Source organism: Arvicola amphibius, chromosome 6 (assembly GCF_903992535.2).
Source record: "Arvicola amphibius chromosome 6, mArvAmp1.2, whole genome shotgun sequence".
Lineage (NCBI taxonomy): Eukaryota > Metazoa > Chordata > Mammalia > Rodentia > Cricetidae > Arvicola > Arvicola amphibius.
The window spans coordinates 122,980,708-123,002,094 of NC_052052.2; the positions used below are offsets into that span (position 1 = coordinate 122,980,708).

At 41.4% G+C, this 21,387-nt stretch overlaps 1 protein-coding gene across 1 annotated transcript; it reads right to left on the reverse strand.

The window, feature by feature from the left end:
• Nucleotides 1-641: 641 nt before the first annotated feature.
• Nucleotides 642-13,616, reverse strand: Zscan26 (zinc finger and SCAN domain containing 26). Its single transcript, XM_038334536.1, has 6 exons — nt 13,478-13,616; nt 8,783-8,857; nt 8,627-8,686; nt 7,553-7,870; nt 7,185-7,302; nt 642-5,067 (listed from the first exon to the last, which is right to left on the reverse strand). Exons 2-6 carry the CDS (start codon nt 8,795-8,797, stop codon nt 4,166-4,168), a joined length of 1,413 nt encoding a protein of 470 aa, XP_038190464.1. The 5' UTR covers nt 8,798-8,857; nt 13,478-13,616; the 3' UTR covers nt 642-4,165.
• Nucleotides 13,617-21,387: the final 7,771 nt, after the last annotated feature.

The window sequence follows — 21,387 nt, forward strand, 5'->3', positions numbered from 1 at the left end:
GAACTCAGGTGGTCAGACTTGGCGGCAAGTGCTGTTACTCGTGGCCCCATTTCCACAGCCTCCCTGAGTTTTATAAATTCTCAGGACATCCCTTGAAAAGGTTTTGTTCAGAGAGCATATTAGTGCTTGAAGCACTTATGGAAATCACAATGGAATTTTGCAACTCAGTTTTTTTTCTGCTAAAATAGCATGGGGTTTTTTTCATAGCAGCTTTTAAACAGTGTTCTGTACGCGAGCTCACGAGCATGCACATGTGCATGTGGGTGTGGAGGCCAGAGATCGACGCCAGATGCTCTGTTGCTCTTTTCGTTTTTAGACAAGGTCTCTCACTGATTCTGGGGCTCACTGTTGCAGCGTCACTGACTGACCAGCAAGCTCCAGGGATCCCCATGCCCCCAAGAGTATTATAACTGTGTGCTACTATCTACCGTTGTACGTGGGTTCCGGCAGTCTGAACTCAGGTTCAAATGCTCGTGTCATAGGCATTTTCCCAACTGAGCCTCCCCCAGCCTTAAGCTTAGTTATAAACATCCCAATAATCCATTTAAAGGCTACAATGTATACTGACTATATCTTCATTAATGTAGGCTTAGGCTATAGCCTAAGTAACGGTATAGGAAACACCATTCAAAATCTTTAAATTCTTTTTAAAGCTTGAACTTTATTCAAAAATTACTCTGAAACTTTATAACTCTTTACAGACTGTTAAAGTACTGTCAATATCGCTATTTCCATAAGAAAGTATTCTCCTTATATTATCAATATTTAAATTATGTTTTTTACATTGTTTTAAATATATTTGTTGGGTAAATATGACACACACAAACTGACAAAAAGTAATGTACATTAAAAAATTTGATAGTTCTCTAACTTTTAAGGGCCATGCTGTCTAGGAGTAAAAGAAAATGTTAACAGAAAAGCCAGAAAAAGATTATCACTCTCACACAACCAGAGGCAAGTGATTAATCAACATGAAAAAGAATGTTCAACAGTAGAAATAGAAAGCATATTCGAAAACAGGTTCTATTCGCAGAAGGACAGCTAGCTTTCTTCTGAGGTTTAGGAATAGCACAAGTGTGATAAATACCTACATGCAGGTTTTTGTATGGACATGAGTAAACATGGCGGTGCTGGGACATAACCCAGGCCCATGCACATGCTATACAAATCTCTACCACTGAGATGTATCCTTAGCGCTTGTGTTCTGATAGGGTGTTATAAACATGTAGCTAAGGCTGGATTTGAACTTGTGGTCCCCTGCTTCAGTCTCCTATGCAACACGGTATCAACTTCAAGGTTGTTTTTTGGTTGTATTATATTACTATTATAATAGGGCTGGAGAGATAACTTAGCAAAACATACTGCTCTTCTAGAAGACCAGAGTTCAATTCCCAGCACCCACGCTGGGCAGTTCACTGCTTTTAACTCTAGCTCCCAGGGAGATCTAACAACCCTGCCCACCCTCACCCCATGACACATAACTTTAAAAAGGTATTATCTTTAAAAATTACTAGGAAAATACAACACAAACTTCTATCACAAACCTAAGTAGTGGGCATGATGGCACTAACCTTTAATCTCAGCACTAGGGGTGGGGGAGGAGCTGAGGCAGAAGATAATCAAATTATGAATTTATAAAGATATGACAATCAGTTACTTACCCCTCTCCTATTTACTCATATTCATTCTGTAGTGGCAAATCATGTATCTACGTTTACCTTCTACGGTAACTGGGAGAACTGAGAGGGTGAAGACACCCCATCTTCTATTACACTCTATTTGGATATTAAAGGCAGAAAGAGTAGCTTAGACCAAATAACCAAGTAATTCTGAGTATACAGGGTTTCCAGTTTAAAAGTTCTTCATCAGAACAAGATAATCCTATTTATATGCTTCCTTATTAAACTGAAATAACTGTTTAGGTATTTGATCTTAGTATAGTCCTCAAATTATTTGGGAAAAGTACCCATAACATCAAATTAATTTTGTCTGTAAAAGCAGAAGAAAAAAATAGTTTTAGCTTATAAGCAACAGAACTGACTGCATGAAGGTTTCCAGTTTCAAAATGCTACACTTATCTTACACATTTGGTATCCCTATAGACGATGGTAAGTGGCTTCTAGTCTGCTTGCTCTAAGTAGGAAGGAACAGGCCAAGGACTACGGCTAGGTGCGACTGTGACATCTATCTTCCTTTCATCCCTTTAGCCACGTTTTTAGCTCTGCACAAAACATGACCCTCTCCTGCTTCCTTTGTCAAAGTTTTGGCCTAAGACACATATGCTAAGCAAATTTGGGGAAAGCTGCTCAACAAGGGTTTACTGAGCCAGGCAGAAACCTCTTCTTGCCCTCCTTTTGTCCACACTTGGCATGCGATAGGTGCAACTTCAGCAGTCATATGGCCTTAAAAGCTGATGGCATGGACTATGATGATGGAGCCAAAAGGCCAGAAATTCAGACTGTAGTGAAAGTATGAATCATCTTTGACTGACCCCAGCCTTTTCTATTGGACAAGGAACATATTTGTAAACCAAGTGTAGTGAAACCAAGTTGTAAATCGCTACAAAGGTCCACTTATCTTCCCAGAGTGGGCATAACTTAAGAAGCCTTTTCTGGGAGAACTATACCCTGTCTATTCCCAAAGCAATGTTCACCATCCCTGGCAACGTGCCGGGAAGACTCCCCCAAGCTTACTCTACATCACCAGCAATCAATATGACATAATGACCATGATCATCTCTCGAACCGGATTTTAATATCAAAATTATTTCAAAAATAAATATCATTTAAAATTTGCATCATTGGTATTAAAGGGAAAAAGTCATTTTCCCCCAAGGGACATTCATTAAAGTGTTCTTTAAGCAGTCACGCTAATGGCACTGAAGCTGCCACGTAAGAAAGCTGCTGCTTAGATTAAATCAACACAGGTCATTTAAATGACTCATAGTCTCTTGCATAGTTTAAAGAAAACTTTGATTTATAACTTAATTTGATACTGTGGTTAAAACAGGTAGGAAATGTAAAATAACATGAGCTAAAATATGAGGGGTAGGGTCCACAGTTAAACAGAAAAAAATTCTCTTTGCTTTCTGAAGTTGCATTCATTGATGGTTCATTGGTAAAGTGGATATAAGGTCCACGTGTGGGTAAAGCCAATAGGAAAAAAGTTTAGCTAACCATGTTAGACTTTTGAGAATGTGTACATATAAGCATTATTACATTCATTTTGGGCTTATTTTTTGATGATTTCTTAATTTGTGTATGTGTGTACCTGTGTGGGAGCTTATGTGAACCATTTGTGTACAAGAGGTCCATAAAGAGAAAGAGGCATCAAATCCCGGAACTGGAGTTACATGTGGTTGTGACATGCTATCTAGGTGCTAGGAACTGAAATGGATGGATTCTCTGCAAGAGCAGTGTGTGTGAACAGTTGAGTCATCACTACAGCCCCTTGGGATTATTTTTGTGTGTGTGCACGCGCGCATGCACGTATGTGTGATGTTTACACGTGTGGGTATACACGTGCACTTAGATTAACATTGGAGTCTGCCTTGATCATTCTACCAACTGGTCACCAAATTCTCCCACCCAATCCAGAGTTTGTTGATATAGCTAGGACAGGCAGTCAGCTTGCTCTAAAGATCCGATTTCCCGCCGCCTTGAGGGGTGTGGGAGCACAGGTGGGCCGCACACCCGTTTGACTTCTACATGAATGCCGGAGACCTCAAGCACTGTCCTTACACTTGCATAGCAACTGGCTCAGTCACGGAGCCATCTCCCCAATCCTCATGAGTTTTATTTTACAGGAGCCTGTTGCTATAGTACTTGCAAAAATATCAGCTTGCTCCCATTCTGTATAAATCTGTAGGCACTTGACTTGCTGAAAAGATTTCATTCATACACAAGACTATTACTTAGAGATAATCATGTACTCATCACATTAAAAGCTCTGTGACGTCCTGTAGTGAAGAACTCTTAACTCTGATCCTATAATCTAAAGTAAAATTATTATAGTCTAATTATGGCTTTAAGTAAAACAAAGAAGAAAGAAGCAATGGAGGCAAATGGCTTCCAATTTAGCCTCCAAGAATCGATGCCATGGTGACTTTACAAAGCACTGTTTGCTTGTTGATGTAACATTCTGTTATCTCAGACGGAGAACCGCATTAAGTCGCTTTCTTTTTGTGGTGATGTCGCTGATGCTGAAAGAGACCCGACTTCTGCCTGAAGGCTTCTTTGCATTCACTACACTGGTAGGGTTTTTCTTCATTGTGGATTCTGACATGCTGATCGAGGTGTGAGTTTAGACGGAAAGCTTTCTGACACACTTTACATTTGAAAGGTTTTTCTCCAGTGTGAATCCTGTGATGTCGAATAAGGTCCGAAGTCAAATTGAAGGCTTTCCCACACTCGTTACAATGATGTCTTTTGAAGCGACCATGGATTTTCTGATGGTGGCTGAGGAGTAGGGCCTTACTAAAGGTTTTCCCACAGTCCTTGCATTGACAGGGCTCCTCCTGACCGTGAATTTTTTGGTGTCGATTAAGATGAGAGCTTCGCCTAAAGTTCTTTCCACAATAGATACACAGATAGGGTTTTTCTCCAGTATGGATTCTGAGATGCTCCAAAAGACCTGCGTTCTGGCTAAAGACTTTGCCACACTCTTTGCACTTGAAAGGCTTCTCACCAAGATGGATTTTCTGATGTCGGACGAGGTGTGAACTCCTCTGAAAGATTTTCCCACACTCATGGCAGGGGTGACCTTTCTCTTTAGAGAGGTCTTCCGGTTGTTCAGTAGGAACAGAACTCTGATACACTGTAGATTCATAACACTCTTCTCCTGCATGTGCCCTTTCATGTTCAGTCAGGTCTGAGGGCTGGGCAAGTCCCTCCTCAGTTTCCAACCATTGGCTGCTAGTTTTCTCCTGGGGCATGGCTGGTTGCTTTTCCAAGCTTAAGTCCATACAAAGGGCCTGGATGTGTTCAGATGTTGTATAACATGATTGTATTCTTCCAAAAGAGTCTGCCACTACAATGAGCTTCCCATTTTCATTCCATATTTCCGGACCTAAAACATTAAATAGATATATACATCACTACTTATTTCATTTTTTGGTGCTCAGGAAAAGATATCTGCAAATAGGAAGAAATATTTAAGTCAAGCCATGTGTACAAATTTAAAAGAAAATAAAAATGTGTTTATGTGTATGAATGAATGTTTTGCGTACATGTGCTCCACATGCATGTAGTGCCCATGACAACCATAAAGGGGTGTCTGGTTTCCTGGAACTGGAGCTACAGAATTTTCTGAGCTACAATGTGGGTGCTAGGAATGGAAACCAGGTTCTCTATTAGAGCAGTCAGTGCTCTTAACAGTTGAGCCATCTCTTCAGTCCCCACAAAGTAAAAACAACAACAACAACAATCAAAAAACCCCAAAAACCACAACAAACAAACAACAAAAAAAACCTTTGCTTATGATTATTTAAAATATATTTATGGAACGATCACAAGAATCTGTGGTTTTGATTTTTGGTTTTCCTTGAGAAAAGGTTTAATAAGCAGAACAACCTGGCCTAACACAAAGCCTCCTCCCTCAACTTCTCAAGTCCTGAGATCACATTCATGTGCCAGCAAATCCAGCCTGACAGTCAAGAAATTGTTAACTATGATTGGCTTGGGGGGACAGGAGTTGTGGTGGGAGGTGAAATGTTCTAAATTTTATTATGTGATGTAAATCACAGACATAGAAGCAACTAAGCATGAATGCATATACTCGATCATGATTTGTTACATGGGGAACAAAAAACATAAAACCATAAAACTAAGTCACCCAAGGACAATCACATTAAAAAGGGATGGTACGTTGAAAAATGAAAATCTGTTGGCATAGCGACAATTGCTCACTGAGCAGAATGTAACCTTAGAAAAGCATCCTAAGTCCTTATCAGTAAATCGACAGCACTGGGGCCACAGACCTCGAGAATAATGAATTCGCAAAAACATCATGTGTTGAAACATAAAGTATTCCCTCCAAGAGAGGAACAGAGGCTTCGTAACTTACACATGTAAGGGAAGAACACACAAAGTCAGCTTTAGAAATAAGAACAGCCAAACACTAGAAGATACTGGTTACTCAAGGGTAGGGCACGGTACAAATCCTGCCCTTTAACTCTGGAAAGAGAAGAGAAGGAAGCCAGAAACTGCAATATAATGTAAGATGACAGCATATGTGGGGCACTGACCCAGACTCAGAAGGATAAAGGGAGAGCAGGGAGTTGGAAAAGTGGGGAACAGAATGAATGAGGCAGGAGAGACCCAGGAGAGAGGACCTAGGAGGGAATGGGAAATGAAATGGGGCGTGACAGAAGTGCCTGAGTGTGCGAGGCAGGGACAACTTGCCACTGAACTCGGGGATTTGCTGCATTTTGCTGCTCTTCTTCTCAACATGGCCAGTTTTCATATATGAAAAAAATAGAAGTACCCAGTTCACTAAAGCTTTTCAGGAAGAGAAAACAATACATTTATATTTAAGCAACAGAAAAGAACAGAGGGCCACTAAATGGAACTATTAAGGAGACACTGTGAAGATTTCAAGACCAGCCTAGTCTACATAATTGCAGTTGAAATCAACCAGGGCTACAGAGGAAGACTCTGTACACACACACACACACACACCACTAAATGGGGGAAGAGAGATAAGGGTTATATCATACTAGAAAGAAAAATATAAGCAATAGAACAGTTGCAAAGGAGAACCAAAAAACAAAACCCAACAACAACAACAAAACCAAACAAACAAACCCAGACCAACTAACCGCCCTCATTACTTGGATTTACAGTAATTTGAAAGAGATAAGAAAATGCATAAGGAAACTTGTGCCTGAGACCCTGAGATCCATTGAGAAGGTAGGGCGAGATCCAGATCCACTTCTCCTTGGTGTGTTGTTTATTCAAATTGTTTATAGAGTGTTTGGTCTTTTAAATCTTGACTGTGGTACTGACTAAGTTTATTGTATATACAAAAAACTCACTGACTAGTGAGGCTACAGTGTGGACTGTATATATAAATTATACCACAACACATCTGATAAAATCAAAACACAAAAAGCTAAGAGTGCCAAGGCAGAGGGCCCTGCAAGGCCTACCATAACTCAAAGGTAAAAGGATGCCATTAGTTCTCACCCTTCTCCTCCTCGGGCTTCTGCAGCTCATGCTCAGGGAGGACCAGCTGCTCCTGTGCTTCTTTGTGAAGGCCTGGCCCTCCAACCAGCACAGTCTGTCTGTTTCCTTGGGTTGGGTCCTAGAGATAAGTACAGATAATTAAAAAGCTGGTTTACAAAAAGCCACCTCAGTGTTAGAAAAGAGAACAAAGAGAAACTTTAAGAGGCAGAGGAATGGAGGGCCTCCTCACACCATGGGATGGCAAGGCAGAGATGAGGCCGAAACTGACCAGCAGTGAGCAGTGACCCCCCCCACTGCTGTGTTCATGTCCACCTATATGACCTGGGGGCTCACTTACTTTCCTGCAAAAGGACACCTGTACCTCTTACCTTCTGTTGTCCTGCTTCTTCACGGTTCCGCTGCAAATCTTCCAGTATTCCCACCAGGTCCTCCCCAGTCTCTGGGTGGTGCTCGAGCACCTGGACCAGCAGATCGCTTGGCAGGATGGTCAGGAACTGCTCCAGCACCAGCAGCTCCAGGATCTGCTCCTTGCTGCGGGTCTCAGGCTGCAGCCACTGTCTGCAGAGCTCCCTGAGTCGGCGTAAAACCTCTCGAGGTCCAGTGCTTTCCTCATAGCGCAGCTGCCTGAACTGTTTGCTCAACGGCTCCTGCCCAAGGCCTTTTCTGTTTCCTTGAACTTTGAATCCCTGTTCCCAAGCACAGTAGTTTTAACAGTGGCTTAAAGCACAGACTTGGATCTGCAACTATCATCTCTTTTGCTACCTTATACTTGGAGTCAGATTTCTACTTAGCTCTGCATATATATATCCTAATCATTTAAGCAGTGTCTCTCTGACAACTGGCAAACAAAGCTTGATAGTCCCTAATCTACCTAGATAATACCCCCACTCTTCTTCTACAGGATCTCACTATGTAACTCTGGCTGGCCTCACAGAGATCTACCTGCCACTGAGTGCTGGGATTAAAGTCCTAAGCTACAATGCACAGCTTCTAGTCCCCCTTTTAGGCTAATATCACTAAGAGACCAAGAACTTTGCAGACAGATCACCCATGAGATGGGATCCACAGGTACAAGTACTGGCTGCCTCAGCAGTAGTGACTCTGCTGGAGTTTTTAGGACCTTACAGAACCAGCATGAAACAATGGCTGATCAATCTGTCCAAGACAGATTGACAAGGACTATGTATGCTATTTGTCCCTCTTCCTCTCAGATTCTGTCCTTTTCTCATTTAATCCTGAAGCTCTTATCAGGGCCCTAAGATGGGGCTTAGGGTACTGTCTTCCTGGTTCCTCCCAGTATGGACATACTAAGTAATAAATCCTGTTATCTCTCTACCACTCACCTCTCTCACTGGGCTGAGTGGCAAGTCACTAAATTTAGTCTGCTAGGACCCCCAAGGTCACACCTCTGATTCCATGAACAGCAGTGATCCCCTCATTACCTGAAGCTCCTCCTTCAGACTCAGGGGAGCCAAAGAGTATGCACGCTTGCTAGGGTGGATCTGGGAAGAGGTATGTGTGGAACAGAATATGATCAGAACATGTTGAAAACTCAAAGAACTTTTTCAAAATAAGAATGCACATGAACACACACTCACCAAGGCCAGTGCCATCCTGTGCTGCAGGCACTTTGTTCTGGAGAACTTTCTTTGACTGTATCCTCAGGGACACTCCTAAAGACACAAGAGTCACAGAAACAGCAATGCTAGTAGTAAGAACAGCAAAATAATCTTTCCTTTGGGTTATTTTCTTCAAAATAAGCAAAGCGAGGAAACTTTATAGGATACCACATAACCTAGCAATAGTGGAGATCCGAAAAATCACCGTTTTTTGTTTGTTTTTTTGAGACAGGGTTCTCAGTATAGCTTTGGAACCTGTCCTTGAATTCTTCTGTAGACCAGACTAGCCTCAAACTCACAGAGATCTGCCTGTGTCTGCCTCCCAAGTGCTAGGATTAAAGGCGTGTGCCACCAAGGCCTGGCTTAAAAAAAAAAATCACCATTTTTAAACTCTCAAAACAATTCAGTTAAAACCACAAATGAATGCTAAAACCACTGGGGCAAAAGAAGGAAGAACAGAATGTTTTCAGCATTTACCACCACACTGTATTAATGAAGGGAAATAAAGGTATCTGGCAGCTGCAAATATAACCAAATAATCAAACTTAGCAGCATCCATAGTAAGATTCCAACACCAACTACCCTATCACCTATGGAACAGTTTTAATAAACATTATTTATCATGAATTTGCTGAGGAAACGTTCTGAGAAATCCAGAACTCTAGTCCATCTACAACAGGCATGGATCTAATTTCCCCAAGGCATAAAGCAGATGCTGGGAGGTTACTGTTCTAAGCTAAGGAGACATGACTAAAGGAAACATGAATCGGTGCATTAAAAACAAAACTTCAAACATCTAAAACCAGAGTTGGTACTTCAGGCCTGTATCCCAATATTCCAGAAGCTGAGGCAGAAGGCTTGCATGTTTTGAGGCCAACCCAGGCTACACAATGGGATCCTGAATTAATAAATAGGGGCCACTAGCAGTGGCACCAGGATTTATCCCTACTGTTTGTACTGGCTTTGTGGGAACCTATTCTTTTTGGAGGGATACCTTGCTCAGCCTAGATATAGTAGGGAGGGCCTTGGACCTTCCCCAAAGCAATGTGCCTTACTCTCTCTGAGGAGTGGATGGAGGGTGGGGGTGAGGGATACGTGGAAGGAATGGGAGAAGGAATGGGAACTTGGATTGGTATATTTAATGAAAAGGTTTGTTTTTTTTAAAAAGATAAATAAATAAATAAATACAAGTTAAAAATAATTAAATTTAAAAGCTACCAAGTATATTCTTCTTTTGTTTGTTTGTGATGTGGTCATGCTATGTTACTCAGCATAGACGCATATGCCTGCACTGAAAAATCTTCTCTATTTCAACCTTTCAAGTAACAAGGATGTGCGGGGCTTGCATCACCATGTCCTGTTAGTAGATGTTTGAACAAGTCCAAGAAAGTAATGATTATTAGCTAGAAAATGTAGTTTGGTATTTTGGTAGTCAATTCTGGGAGAAACTGTGAAGACATTTGGTCAAACATTATTTTGGATATTTGAATAGACTGCAGACTGAGTAAAACAGATTGTCCTTCATAATGCACTGGGCCTCGCCCGGTCAGCTGAAGGTCTGAGAATAGAAAGACTGATCCTCTCCCATGTAAGGGAATAAGACTTCCTCTCTAGCAGCTTTTGAACTCAGATACTCTGCCTTCAGCTTTGGACTGAGACTTCAGTTCCTCTGGGTGCTAAGTCTCTTGTCTTCAGACTTGAACTACATAATCAACTTTTGTAGTTCACACGTCTTTGGCTTGCACTAGAATGAAATCATTTGCTGTTTTGTTTCTAGCTTAATTCCCCTGAAGATATTGGGACTTGATAGCTGCCATAATCATGAGGCAATTCTTATAATAAATCTTTGACCTTTTTTCCTATTCTTTTTAAAATTAGCACTTATTAACTATGCACAATGGATTTCATTATGGCATGTCATACACATGTATCTCAATCAATTGCCACCCCACTCCCATGATCCTGTTCCCAAACAGTCCCCATCTACTTTCAAATTTTTAAAAATAAATCTCTTTTTAGATATCTACTAACCAAAACTAATATAAAAAATGGTCCTATTTCTTTAAATAACTAATAAAGGGACTGAAGAGATGGCTCTGTGGTTAAGAGAGCAGCCTGCTCTTGCAGAGGGTACCACCGAGGCTTCTTGAATCCTTGCTGGGTGGCTCAAAATACTGACAACTTCAGCACCAAGAAATCTGAGTACCTTTCTTGTTTCCAAGGACAATGATACAAACAGAGACATATACAGACAATTTAAAAGTCAAATCTCTTTTTAAAGGTAGTAAAAACTCTAGCACAAGCATAACAAATAAATTAGTGGTGACTCTTAATTATGTGATTAATTAATCAAAAATGTGATTAGTAATTAAATGTTATAATAATTAGATGAAATATATTAGATAAGTAATTATATTTAAATGTGATTAAGTATAAGCGCACAATACACAATGTAGTAGTTTAACGTCTTTGGGAGGGTCCAGCTACCTTGAGATTAAAGACAGGAAACTGATCATTCCCTCCTCCTCCTTTCATATTGTATGTATAAAATCAATCAAGTTCCTAGAAAAAATTGTGCATGGGTGCTTTGCCTGCATGCATGTCTGTGCATCACATGAGTGCCTGAGGAGAGCCAGAAGAGGGTGTAGATCTCTTAAAACCCGAGTTACCAATGGTTGAGCTGCTGTGTGGGTGTGGGGATTTGATTCTGGGTCTTCTAGAAGATTGGCTAGTGCTCCTAACTGTTGAGTCACCTCTCCAGCAGTCCCATGTTCTTTTGCTTCTGCAGCTTCATATCCCTCAAATACATCTTTCTTGTAGCTTCTTGGTGACATGGTCTCTTACTCGGAATACTCTAAAGCAGCAATTCTTAATCTGTGGGTTGTGACCCCGTTGGCAAACTTCTATCTCCAAAATACTTACAATACAATTCAATACAATAGCAAAATTACAGCTATAAATAAGCAATGGAAATAGTTTTATGGTCAGGGATTACCACAACATGAGGAACTGTCTTACAGAATCACAGCTCTCTTCCTGACACCAACCTATTTCCCACACTGCACTTGTGATCTTCCTAAGGAGGAAATGAAGCACACCTCCCTTGTGCCTGTTGTGTAAAAAGACCGGCCATCACCATTAAGATCAAGCTCAAGACATTTAATATGGTCTAAGCTTCCCTTATGCTTTAATGAACTACCTTTAGTTTCTCACACTTGTAATACTTTGGCTTGTTTGTTTGTTCTTGGGCCCTTATAAATCTCGCTCTTACATGAAAAACCCCTTAAATTTCTTTTCTTCTTCTTAATGACCAGTCACATGTCATGTCCCAGCATAATAAACAAGCCAACAGAGTAGCTCCACCTGCTTTTCACTTACTAATTCAATCTCCTTAGAAATCTCCTAAGAAATATTTCTAACCTTCTACTACAGATAAAACCTGACATGGAGAGTTGGAGAATTTACACAAGGTCTTAAAGCCGAACTTCAGATCTTCTGTCAAAAAAAAAAAAAATTTTTTTTTAATTCACAGACCCAAAATTTTGAATTTATTTTTCCCGTTTTTCTTGCTTGTGTGCATCTGATCCAGAAGCGAATGCTGTGGGCTCCACCTAGCCACAACCACCACAACAGTCAGACTTCACTTCCTACCAGAATTCCTGCCAATTTTCCTCTTTCTTCCAAGGGTCTCATTCTGCAATTAGTAATGGCAATCCTCTTGCCTCAGTATCCCAAGTGCTAGGACTACAGAAATTAGCCACCATGCTCAGGTGTGGGTTTTTCATTGCATCCAACTTTGAATTATTCTTATTTTCTGCCCGTCCTCCCATCTATTCCTATTATGGATTTCCAATTACAAATGCTTTAAAGCATGTCGGATTATATCTTTCACGCCAAGATCAAGCTCCTCACACAACAAAATGCCCACCTTGTCGTTTTCTACACACTTATTCTTTATGACAATTTTATTCACTGCTCTCAAAACACCCCGGTGGCCTTGTTATTCCCTAAATAAGACAAACAAGATCCAGCTTTCGGGTCTCTGTGCTCTCGCTGCTCGGTTTTTTCTTTTTTTTTCTTTTTGTTGTTGTTGTTTGTTTTTGTTTTTCTTCCTGTTTTTGGTTTTCAAGACAGGGATTCTCCGTGGCTATGGAGACTGTCCTGGAACTAGCTCGTGTAGACCAGGCGAACTCAAAGATATCCATCTGCATCTGCCTCCCAAATGTTGGGATTAGAGGCATGCGCCATCACCCCAGGCCCCACCGCGCATGCCTCTTAAAACCATCTACGTTTTTCCAGCTTCTTCGGATTATCTACCCAAATATTCTGTTTATTTGCAGTGGAAACTACTTAAACATGCAGCAGAAGCCATGTGTGGTAGCGCCGGCCTATGAGCTCAGCGCTTGGTTCAAACCAAAGGTATTCTCCGTAAAGGAGTGAGGTCAAGATGAGCGGCAAGAAACCCTCTCAAAACAAAACCACAACAAAAATAAAACCAACAGAAGCCAGGCGTGTTGGATCTCGCTTGTAATCCCAGCACTCGGGATGCTGAGGCAGAAGGATATTAGGGAGTCTGACGTCAGCCTGAGCTACACAGTGCGTTCCTGGATAAGTACGAAACTGTCTCAGCGTCACCCCCTCCCATGCCCGAGAACGGTAGCTTCCGCCACGCACCGCTTCTGGTTCTCCCAGCTCCAAGGCGTGGACCGGTTCTGTGTTCCTGCCAGACGCGTTGCTGCAGAGTCCCAAGGTTGCCGTTCTAACCCCGCTCGAACCCGACGACCCTACGTCCTCTCGCCCTGGCCGCAGGGTCAGTCACATGGGCCCCCAGTGTTCCAGCCCAGTAGCTTCCGGCTCCACTCTAGGACGGTGGGAGGACCACGACTCGGTGGTGTCCTGGCTGGGTCTAGTTGAAACATTTCGTTTACACGAGACAGGCCATTTCATTAGACTTTTCACACACAGCGTCCTCTCTCACTGGAACGACAAAGTTCGTACTGTAACTCAAGCCACCAAGGAATACCACCACGCCAAAGAAGCTACCTTAAGACCCCATCTCAACCAGAAGTTTTCTAGCGAAGCAAACAAAGTTAATTATTAGTGTTCAAGCTTATTCTTTATTCCCCACCTTTTCACGACTGAATTCCAAAGACTGCTATCTGTTTGACTTCTGAACCTAGGCACCCAACAATGCTTAGTCTGACTAAAGTCTCGTGGTGTCAGATAAGAGCTCTGCAGTCCGCTAGGCCAATGGGATGTAAAGTTAACTCAGAACAAACACAGTTTTAAGATGGCTTGTGTGTAGACTAACTCAGAACAAACAAACCATTTTGTTTAAGTGCAGAGTCCTTCCTAAAGTGTCTGTTACAAAGTTCCCTACATCTTCCTCTCCCCATCATTCCCCATTATTTTCCATTTACTTGGACAAATAGGCTACAATTTTAGGTTCATCTCTAATCATCAGAGTGAGAACTCCCAACAGGACTCTACCTCTTTTATGAACATATAACAGAAAAGACTTTGGCAAGTGTGTAATTTTCTGTAGCAGGAGCAGATGTCAACACCCTTCTTAAAGGTTCAAAAGACCCACAAATATTCCTGGGTTCATTTAAAACTTCATAAAGGGTTTAGCTGTGAGATCAAAAATTTGGGATCAAATTTTACAGTAATCTGCTATGTCTAGGAATACGGTCAGTTGCCTGAGAATTGCAATGGTTTGTCTGTTTGTCTGTCTGTTACTGATTTCCAAGCAGACTTCTCTTTCCAGGTGGCAGGAGGAAACCTAAGAATTTCTCAGCCTGCTGATAGATTTGGGCCTTGCAGTAAATGGTTTAAAGTCTTATAGTTTCTAGTTTCCAGAAAGTCATTGACATTCTGCTATGACATGTCCACTTTCAATATGAGAGCTTTAAATCTTATCCTAGACAGATGGTTCACAGGTCAAGAGCTTCTGCTGCCCTTCTAGAGGACCCAGTTCCCAACAGTCTGGCTCTCAGCTTACAACAGCCTGTAATTCCAGGGGATTCATAGGTTCTTCTGACCTCCTGCAGGCATCACTGTACACACACACATACACACACACACACACACACACACACATACATACACACACACACACATTTAGAAAGAAAATTGGCACATCTTGACCCAGCACCGCTCCAAAGATCACTGAATTCTAAACAACCCCATGCTCACTCTGCCTAAGCCCACAAAGTATTGGCAGGTATACAGTTAAGAGTTGTAAATTGCTGAGTCTGGGTCCTGCCACTTAAAAATGAAAAGGATCCTCCAATTCCAATAATGAAAACATGAGCTATCTCGGGGAATGTGGTTCACCAGACTGGACTGGAAAAGAAGAGCCTCGTAAACAGCTTGCAAAACATCAAGAGCTGCCTTGAGGTCAATATAAATGTAGTTATGAGAATGGGGCTTCTCCATTAGCAATACTATTGGCAATGTGTGGATGAGCTACCAGTAAGTCATAGTTCAGAGAATAACTTCATAAATCCTGTTTCAATAAAATTTAAATTACCAGATTATTTTATTTTCTATGCTATTGGCTCTTAGCTTCTTGGATGCACAGACCTCAAGACTTATCTCCGTTGGGACCTCGCCAGGCCATACTTGGCAGACATTTCTTCTGGAATGAGTTACCAGGAGTGTTATAGAGGAAACTGCAGATGTTGCTGTTGGTCTTCTGGGGAAAAAAAAAAGTTTGTTTGGCCATACTTGATGGTACCTGGGAGTTTGGAATATGGAGGAATTTGTGAGTTACCTAGGTTTCCGGGCACTCAGGGGTTTCATTTTTCTTCTTCACACACACCCTACCACGCTTGACTTTACAATAGGCTCGCTGCTGAAGATCTCCAGAACTGTTTTAAATGTTGTTTTGTATGTGTGTGTAGCAGCTTTGTCTGCATGCCTGTCTGTGTATCACGTGCTGCCTGGTGCTCATAGAGCCCAGAAGTTGTCATCAGATTCCCTGAGATATGAGCGACTGTGAGCTACTAGGTGGGCGCTATGAATCCACCATGGGGAGAACAGTCAGTGCTCGTAACTACTGAGCCGTCTCCCCAGGCCTGCTTTGAAGATCTTCTAAAACCTTATCGTTGTTTCCTCAACTAGTGCTTTGCTTCCCAAAGTCCTTTCTTCCTGGAAGATAAGGGGGTTTGACTCTTCCTAAGCTCATGGTTGTCTCACACTGTAAGACAGTGTCCTCCAACTGAGAGGGCCATGCCCACACTCTTTCCTACCTTTTGTAATTTCTTCCTAACGTCACGGATACTTCGTGAAGCAGAGATCATACCCACCATCACGGCATTTTCTAGGACCTTAGGACCCATATTGGCAATTTCTGATATAATTCATAGAGTTGCTTCAAGAATTTGGATGGTCTTCACTGGATTTTGTTGTAACATCAGAACTATGCCCCGTCCTAGATTTGAGACCACTTTCTAAGTCCTTTGAAGATACACCTCCAATATTTTTCTAATGTAGCTGCTGCTCATTTAGATTTGAATCCCAGTTGTCTTCCAGTCTGGAGGCTGGAGAAAGAGCCCTGGCCAGGTGGTTTTGATGCAGGCACCCAGTTTGCTCTTCTGCCCTTCGCCAGTACCAGCCTTCTCAAGGCTGATTACGAGGACAAGAAGGGCCCAAGTGCCTGCCCAGGTAGGGCAAAAGTAAGAAAAATGGAGCTAAGGAAATCCGCCCCTTTTGTGTGGTCTTCCTAGCAAGACAGCCCCAAGTTTTCTCAGGTCAGAAGGTGAAAGGTGGAGAGTGTGGGGCCAGTGATACCCCAGTGGCTGATAATCATGGCCTACACCTGAGCGAGATTTCACATTTTTTTTACTTTATTTGTTGTGGTATGTCTTCTACAAGTGTGTGTGTGTGTGTGTGTGTGTGTGTGTGTGTGTGTGTGTGTGTGACTGCACATGAGCTACCATAAGCAGAGGACAACTTGTAGAATCTATTCTCCCTTTTTCATTACATGAAGATTCAACTCAGGTTTCCAGGCTTGTTGGCAAGTGAAATCGGTAGGGAGAATTCTGTAGGCCCATTACTCTGAATTTTTAAAAACAAAGTTGCTATATATTCACAAAAACATACATATTAATAAATACATCTTTAAGAGGATGGATCTGGAGAGATGGCTCAGTGGGAAAGAGCATATGCTGTTCTTTCAAAGAATCTGAGTTCAGGTCTCAGAACCCAGCTCACAAATGCCTGTAATTCTAGTTCCGGGGATCCAACACCTCCTTCCAGCCTCCATAGGTACTCACACATATATGACATAAATTCACACAAATATATACCCATAAATAAAAATACATCTAAAACCCAGAAAATTTTGTGACCTACAATTATTATAAATAATAAAAATCTTATGAATTGACCTAATAAATTTAGCTCAAAGTTAAATATTACCAAATCTATAACTTTCAGTCACCATACAAATGAAATAACAAAATTGGGTGGCCTGCACTCATGCTCAAAATTTCAGTAAAACTCAGTAATGCATTTCTGAACAGAAGAGGAAATCGTAAAGAATGAATTAGGGGACACTTCTTATGTACAGCAAAAATAAATACATTGTCCACCCAAGCTCCTCGTTGATGGTAAAGTATTAAGTATACCCCCATAAAAATTCAGCTGAACTTGTTAGACTATACAGTCTTTTGTTCTCCAAAGCCTCATGTGCTGAAGGCTTCATTCCCAGCTGGTGACATTACTAGGTGGTTATGTTAATTAAAGCTTTCACAAAGGGCCAGGTGGAAGAAATCTTGGTCACCGAGGGCATGCTAGGACCTCAACTATTTTTTTTTTTTTTTTTTTTTTTTTTTGTTTCCTGGCTGCCATGAAGTGAACATACCTCTGCCAAATGTTCCCTGACATGATGCCCTGCCTGTCCAAGGCCCAAAGCTAGAAACTTTGTAAGGAAGTCAAAATAAATCTTCCCTACTTCTAAACTGTCTTAGGCATTTTGTAAGGACATGCACACCTCACAGAGCAGTGATAATGAGGTGCTGACTGGCTGTGAGTGTCCTCGTGACACGTGACAGGGGCCAGGAGCCTGTGGAACTGCTTTGGGCAGGGAAGGAGCAGGGATAGGTTGGAACAGCAGACTCTTTTGTGATGATGTTCTGTCTTCCCTGGGCTAAGACAAGAATTTTGTCAAATTTGAGCCAGCAAGATGGTTCATGGGCAGTGGGTGATGTGGGGGGGCGGTGAAAAGCACTTGTTGCCAAGCCTGACAACCTGAATTCAGTTCCTGAAACTCACTTTTGGAAGGAAAAACAAAAAACTTGTATGTATATACATATAAAGATAATAAATGTAAAAAAAATTCAAGGAAGAATTTTGCCAAACCTTTTTTTGTTGTTGTTGTAGATGTCATGATTCTCTGCCTCCTGAATGCCAGTATTATATTTATGTCCTAACAGACCCAATTCTTAGCAAGCTGTTTATAGCTAAGAGTCAGAAATACCTTTCTTTGTGCGTCAGATACATAAAACATGATTTTTTTGCACTATGTTTGTGCCTGGTACCTGCAGAGGACAGAAGATGGCATCGGAGCTCCTAAACTGGGGGTACAGACTGCTGTGAGCATCCATGTGGATATGGGAACTGAACCCATGACCTCTAAGAGAATAGCTACTGCCCTTGACCACAGAGCCATTTTTCCAGATCAATGCTAGAGATATTAAAAGAAAAAAATTGCTGGACTGTGGTAGCATATACCTTTAATCCCAGCACTCAGAGGCAGGTGATGTTTGAGTTCGAGGCCTGCCTGGTCTATAGAATAAGTTCCAGGACAGAGAGAAACCCTGCTTTAAAAAACCAAATCAAACACATACACACATACTTCACCTTATGTGATTTTCACACTTTGTGAAATGCTGTATTTTTGTGAACTCATAATGGCCTACAAGAACATTGTGCTTTAGATATTTACAATTGCAAGTTAATCAGCAGCAGAGACACTAACTTAGTTTCTCTGCACTAAAACTCAGTCCAATTCTGGACACTTGATCAACTTTCTGTATCAGCAGTTTACTAATAAACTGATTCTAAAAGCCAAGCAGAGTGTAACCGCAGCTGAGGATGAGGCAGGAGGGTTACCTGGAGTTTGAGGCTAGCTTGGGATATAGCGTAAGTTCAAGACTTAAGATAAGCCTCTCAAAGAGGGGGTGTGTGTGATTCTAATGATTTCTTCAAATGTTAGCCATTTTGTCCTGTTTTTATTGTACAACACACAATTAAAAGTAATTCCTTGAAAAATCACTTCAAAGTAAAAGCTGTTCTCTGTTTATATCACAGACCCCAGCAAAGAGTATATACAACCAAATTTCACATCTCCTTTAAGGCAAATGTACCAGCCAGGTCCCTCTATGATGGCAACATCCCATGGTGAGTAAGTTGTATGTACTTTGAAGCTGTAGCTGTTCAGTCAGCTGGTTCATTTTCTCATGCAACAAAGACAAAGATCAGAAAACCAAGTAAAGAAAAGTGACAGAGAAACATTTGCAAGACAGTTGATAAGAAGTTAACTTTTTTATTACTTAAGAGCTTTTATGATAAGAAGACCAACATTCCCCAAATAAAACCACTAAACAATAGATTAAACACTTTATATTACAACGACTACAAAATAAGAAATACCGAAAAAGAAGCTTTACTTTACTCTTGACAAGGGAAAATAAAATTAACAGTGAAAATCCACTTTCTTTTTTTTTTTTAAAATTTATTTATTTATTATGTATACAACATTCCTACCGTGTATGCTTGCATGCCAGAAGAGGGCACCAGATCTCATTACAGATGGCTGTGAGCCACCTTGTGGCTGCTGGGAATTGAATTCAGGACCTCTGGAAGAGCAGTCAGTGCTCTTAACCTCTGAACCATCTCTCCAGCCCGAAAATCCACTTTCATTGACCAGAAAAACAAAGACAGAAAGCTTGTTGAAAAAGTACAACGCTGGTGGTGATGTTGGCCTGTCAATCTTCCTAGAAAGCATCATATCTACTAAAATTTGAAAGCATGAAGATTAAATGTGACATTTAGTTTTTCACTAATAACTGCCTCAGAAAGTCCAATTTCTTAGATTTCTTGTTTTGTATTTTTAATAGTGTGATGCAATTTGTAATTAAACATTTCAAGTTTGACCCAAGTTGAACATAAATTCTATGGTGGCAGTGGCTAAGGCTAACTTAGAGACTTCTCTACAGTATTTACAACACACAAGGCACTACTTTCCTCTTTACACAATAAATATTTGTGCAGAGAAAATACCTTTCAATGCTGGTGCTCCCAGCCGATGCAAAGGAGTGACCATAACCCACTTCTGAAAGCCTCCCCAGTCATGCTCTTGCCTGGGTCCCCAGCCTGCTCTTTCTACCAAAGCTCTCCACAGATCCACGCCATCGACCAACCTGTCTTGTTGGGTTGAGTTCATTTCTACTGACATTAAGCCAGAAGAGTTCCACGTGTCCAGAAACACTTACGACAGAAATTATAAAATTATTTAAAAATTAGATTTCTATGTACTGATACAAAACATAAGATGTACTGTTAAGTGGAAAGAAGTGGTCCCCCCTTTATATGGTGAGGCATGGTTTCCATAGATGGAGTGTGCAGATGCACAAGCACAGCTTTCACCAACTTACTTCAACTTCCTTCGGGGTGACCTGAAACAAGTTACAGCACTGAAAGAAGGTGTCCTTCCATACCATACTGCCCCTCCAGATTCTGGAACCCACTCCATGTTGTTAATGTTTTGAGCCTTGTAAAGGAAGCTTTGCAAATGAGATGGGTTAGTTTGGGTAGTGCTACGATATCGGGGCCAGTAAATATCAATGTCCCTGTGGACAACAAATGCCTGGTTGTAGATCATCAGTGCAGTCACTCTGAGGTCTTCCTGAGAAAAGATCTCGTCATATGCTTTGCACAGTCTTATCCCCTCTATCTCCACAAATGCTCTTTCCTTCTAGGGAGTCCTAATCTACTCTTCGGAGGATGTCAGCACCCTGAATCTTAAGCTTTTTTTATATTTATTTATGGATTAAACCCTGTGTCCTTTTCAATCAGGAGTTGGCCAATAAAATCAAGCTTTTCTTTGTAAACTACCAGCACTTGTTAGGAACACACACATTTTAAAATCCAAACCTGTAGCAGGCATTTGTTGGTTGTCTATCTTCCCTGCCCAACATGGTATTTTCAGATAACCACGTCCTCCTTATGTGGCCTCCCTATTAATCGTATATGCAGTGCCCCAGAGTAAGCTATTCTGTTCATCAGGCAACAGCACTTATTCTAAGTAGATATGTAAACTATGCCAATCAACTAAGGCGAAATCTTGTTAAGAATACTACGTCAGAAATATTCTTTCCTGGAAGTGACCCTGGAAGCCTTACAACTGTGGCCCTGTGGGGAAAAGAATGGACTACAGAGCCCATGGTATGATCCCTGGGTGCTGGGAGCTGAGGGCAGGTGCTCTTGAGAAACTACACAGGACCCACACTTTCCTCGCTGTGATGAAACAAATGGGAAAAAAAAGTGGTATTAAAACAGTCTGAAAAGGTAACTTT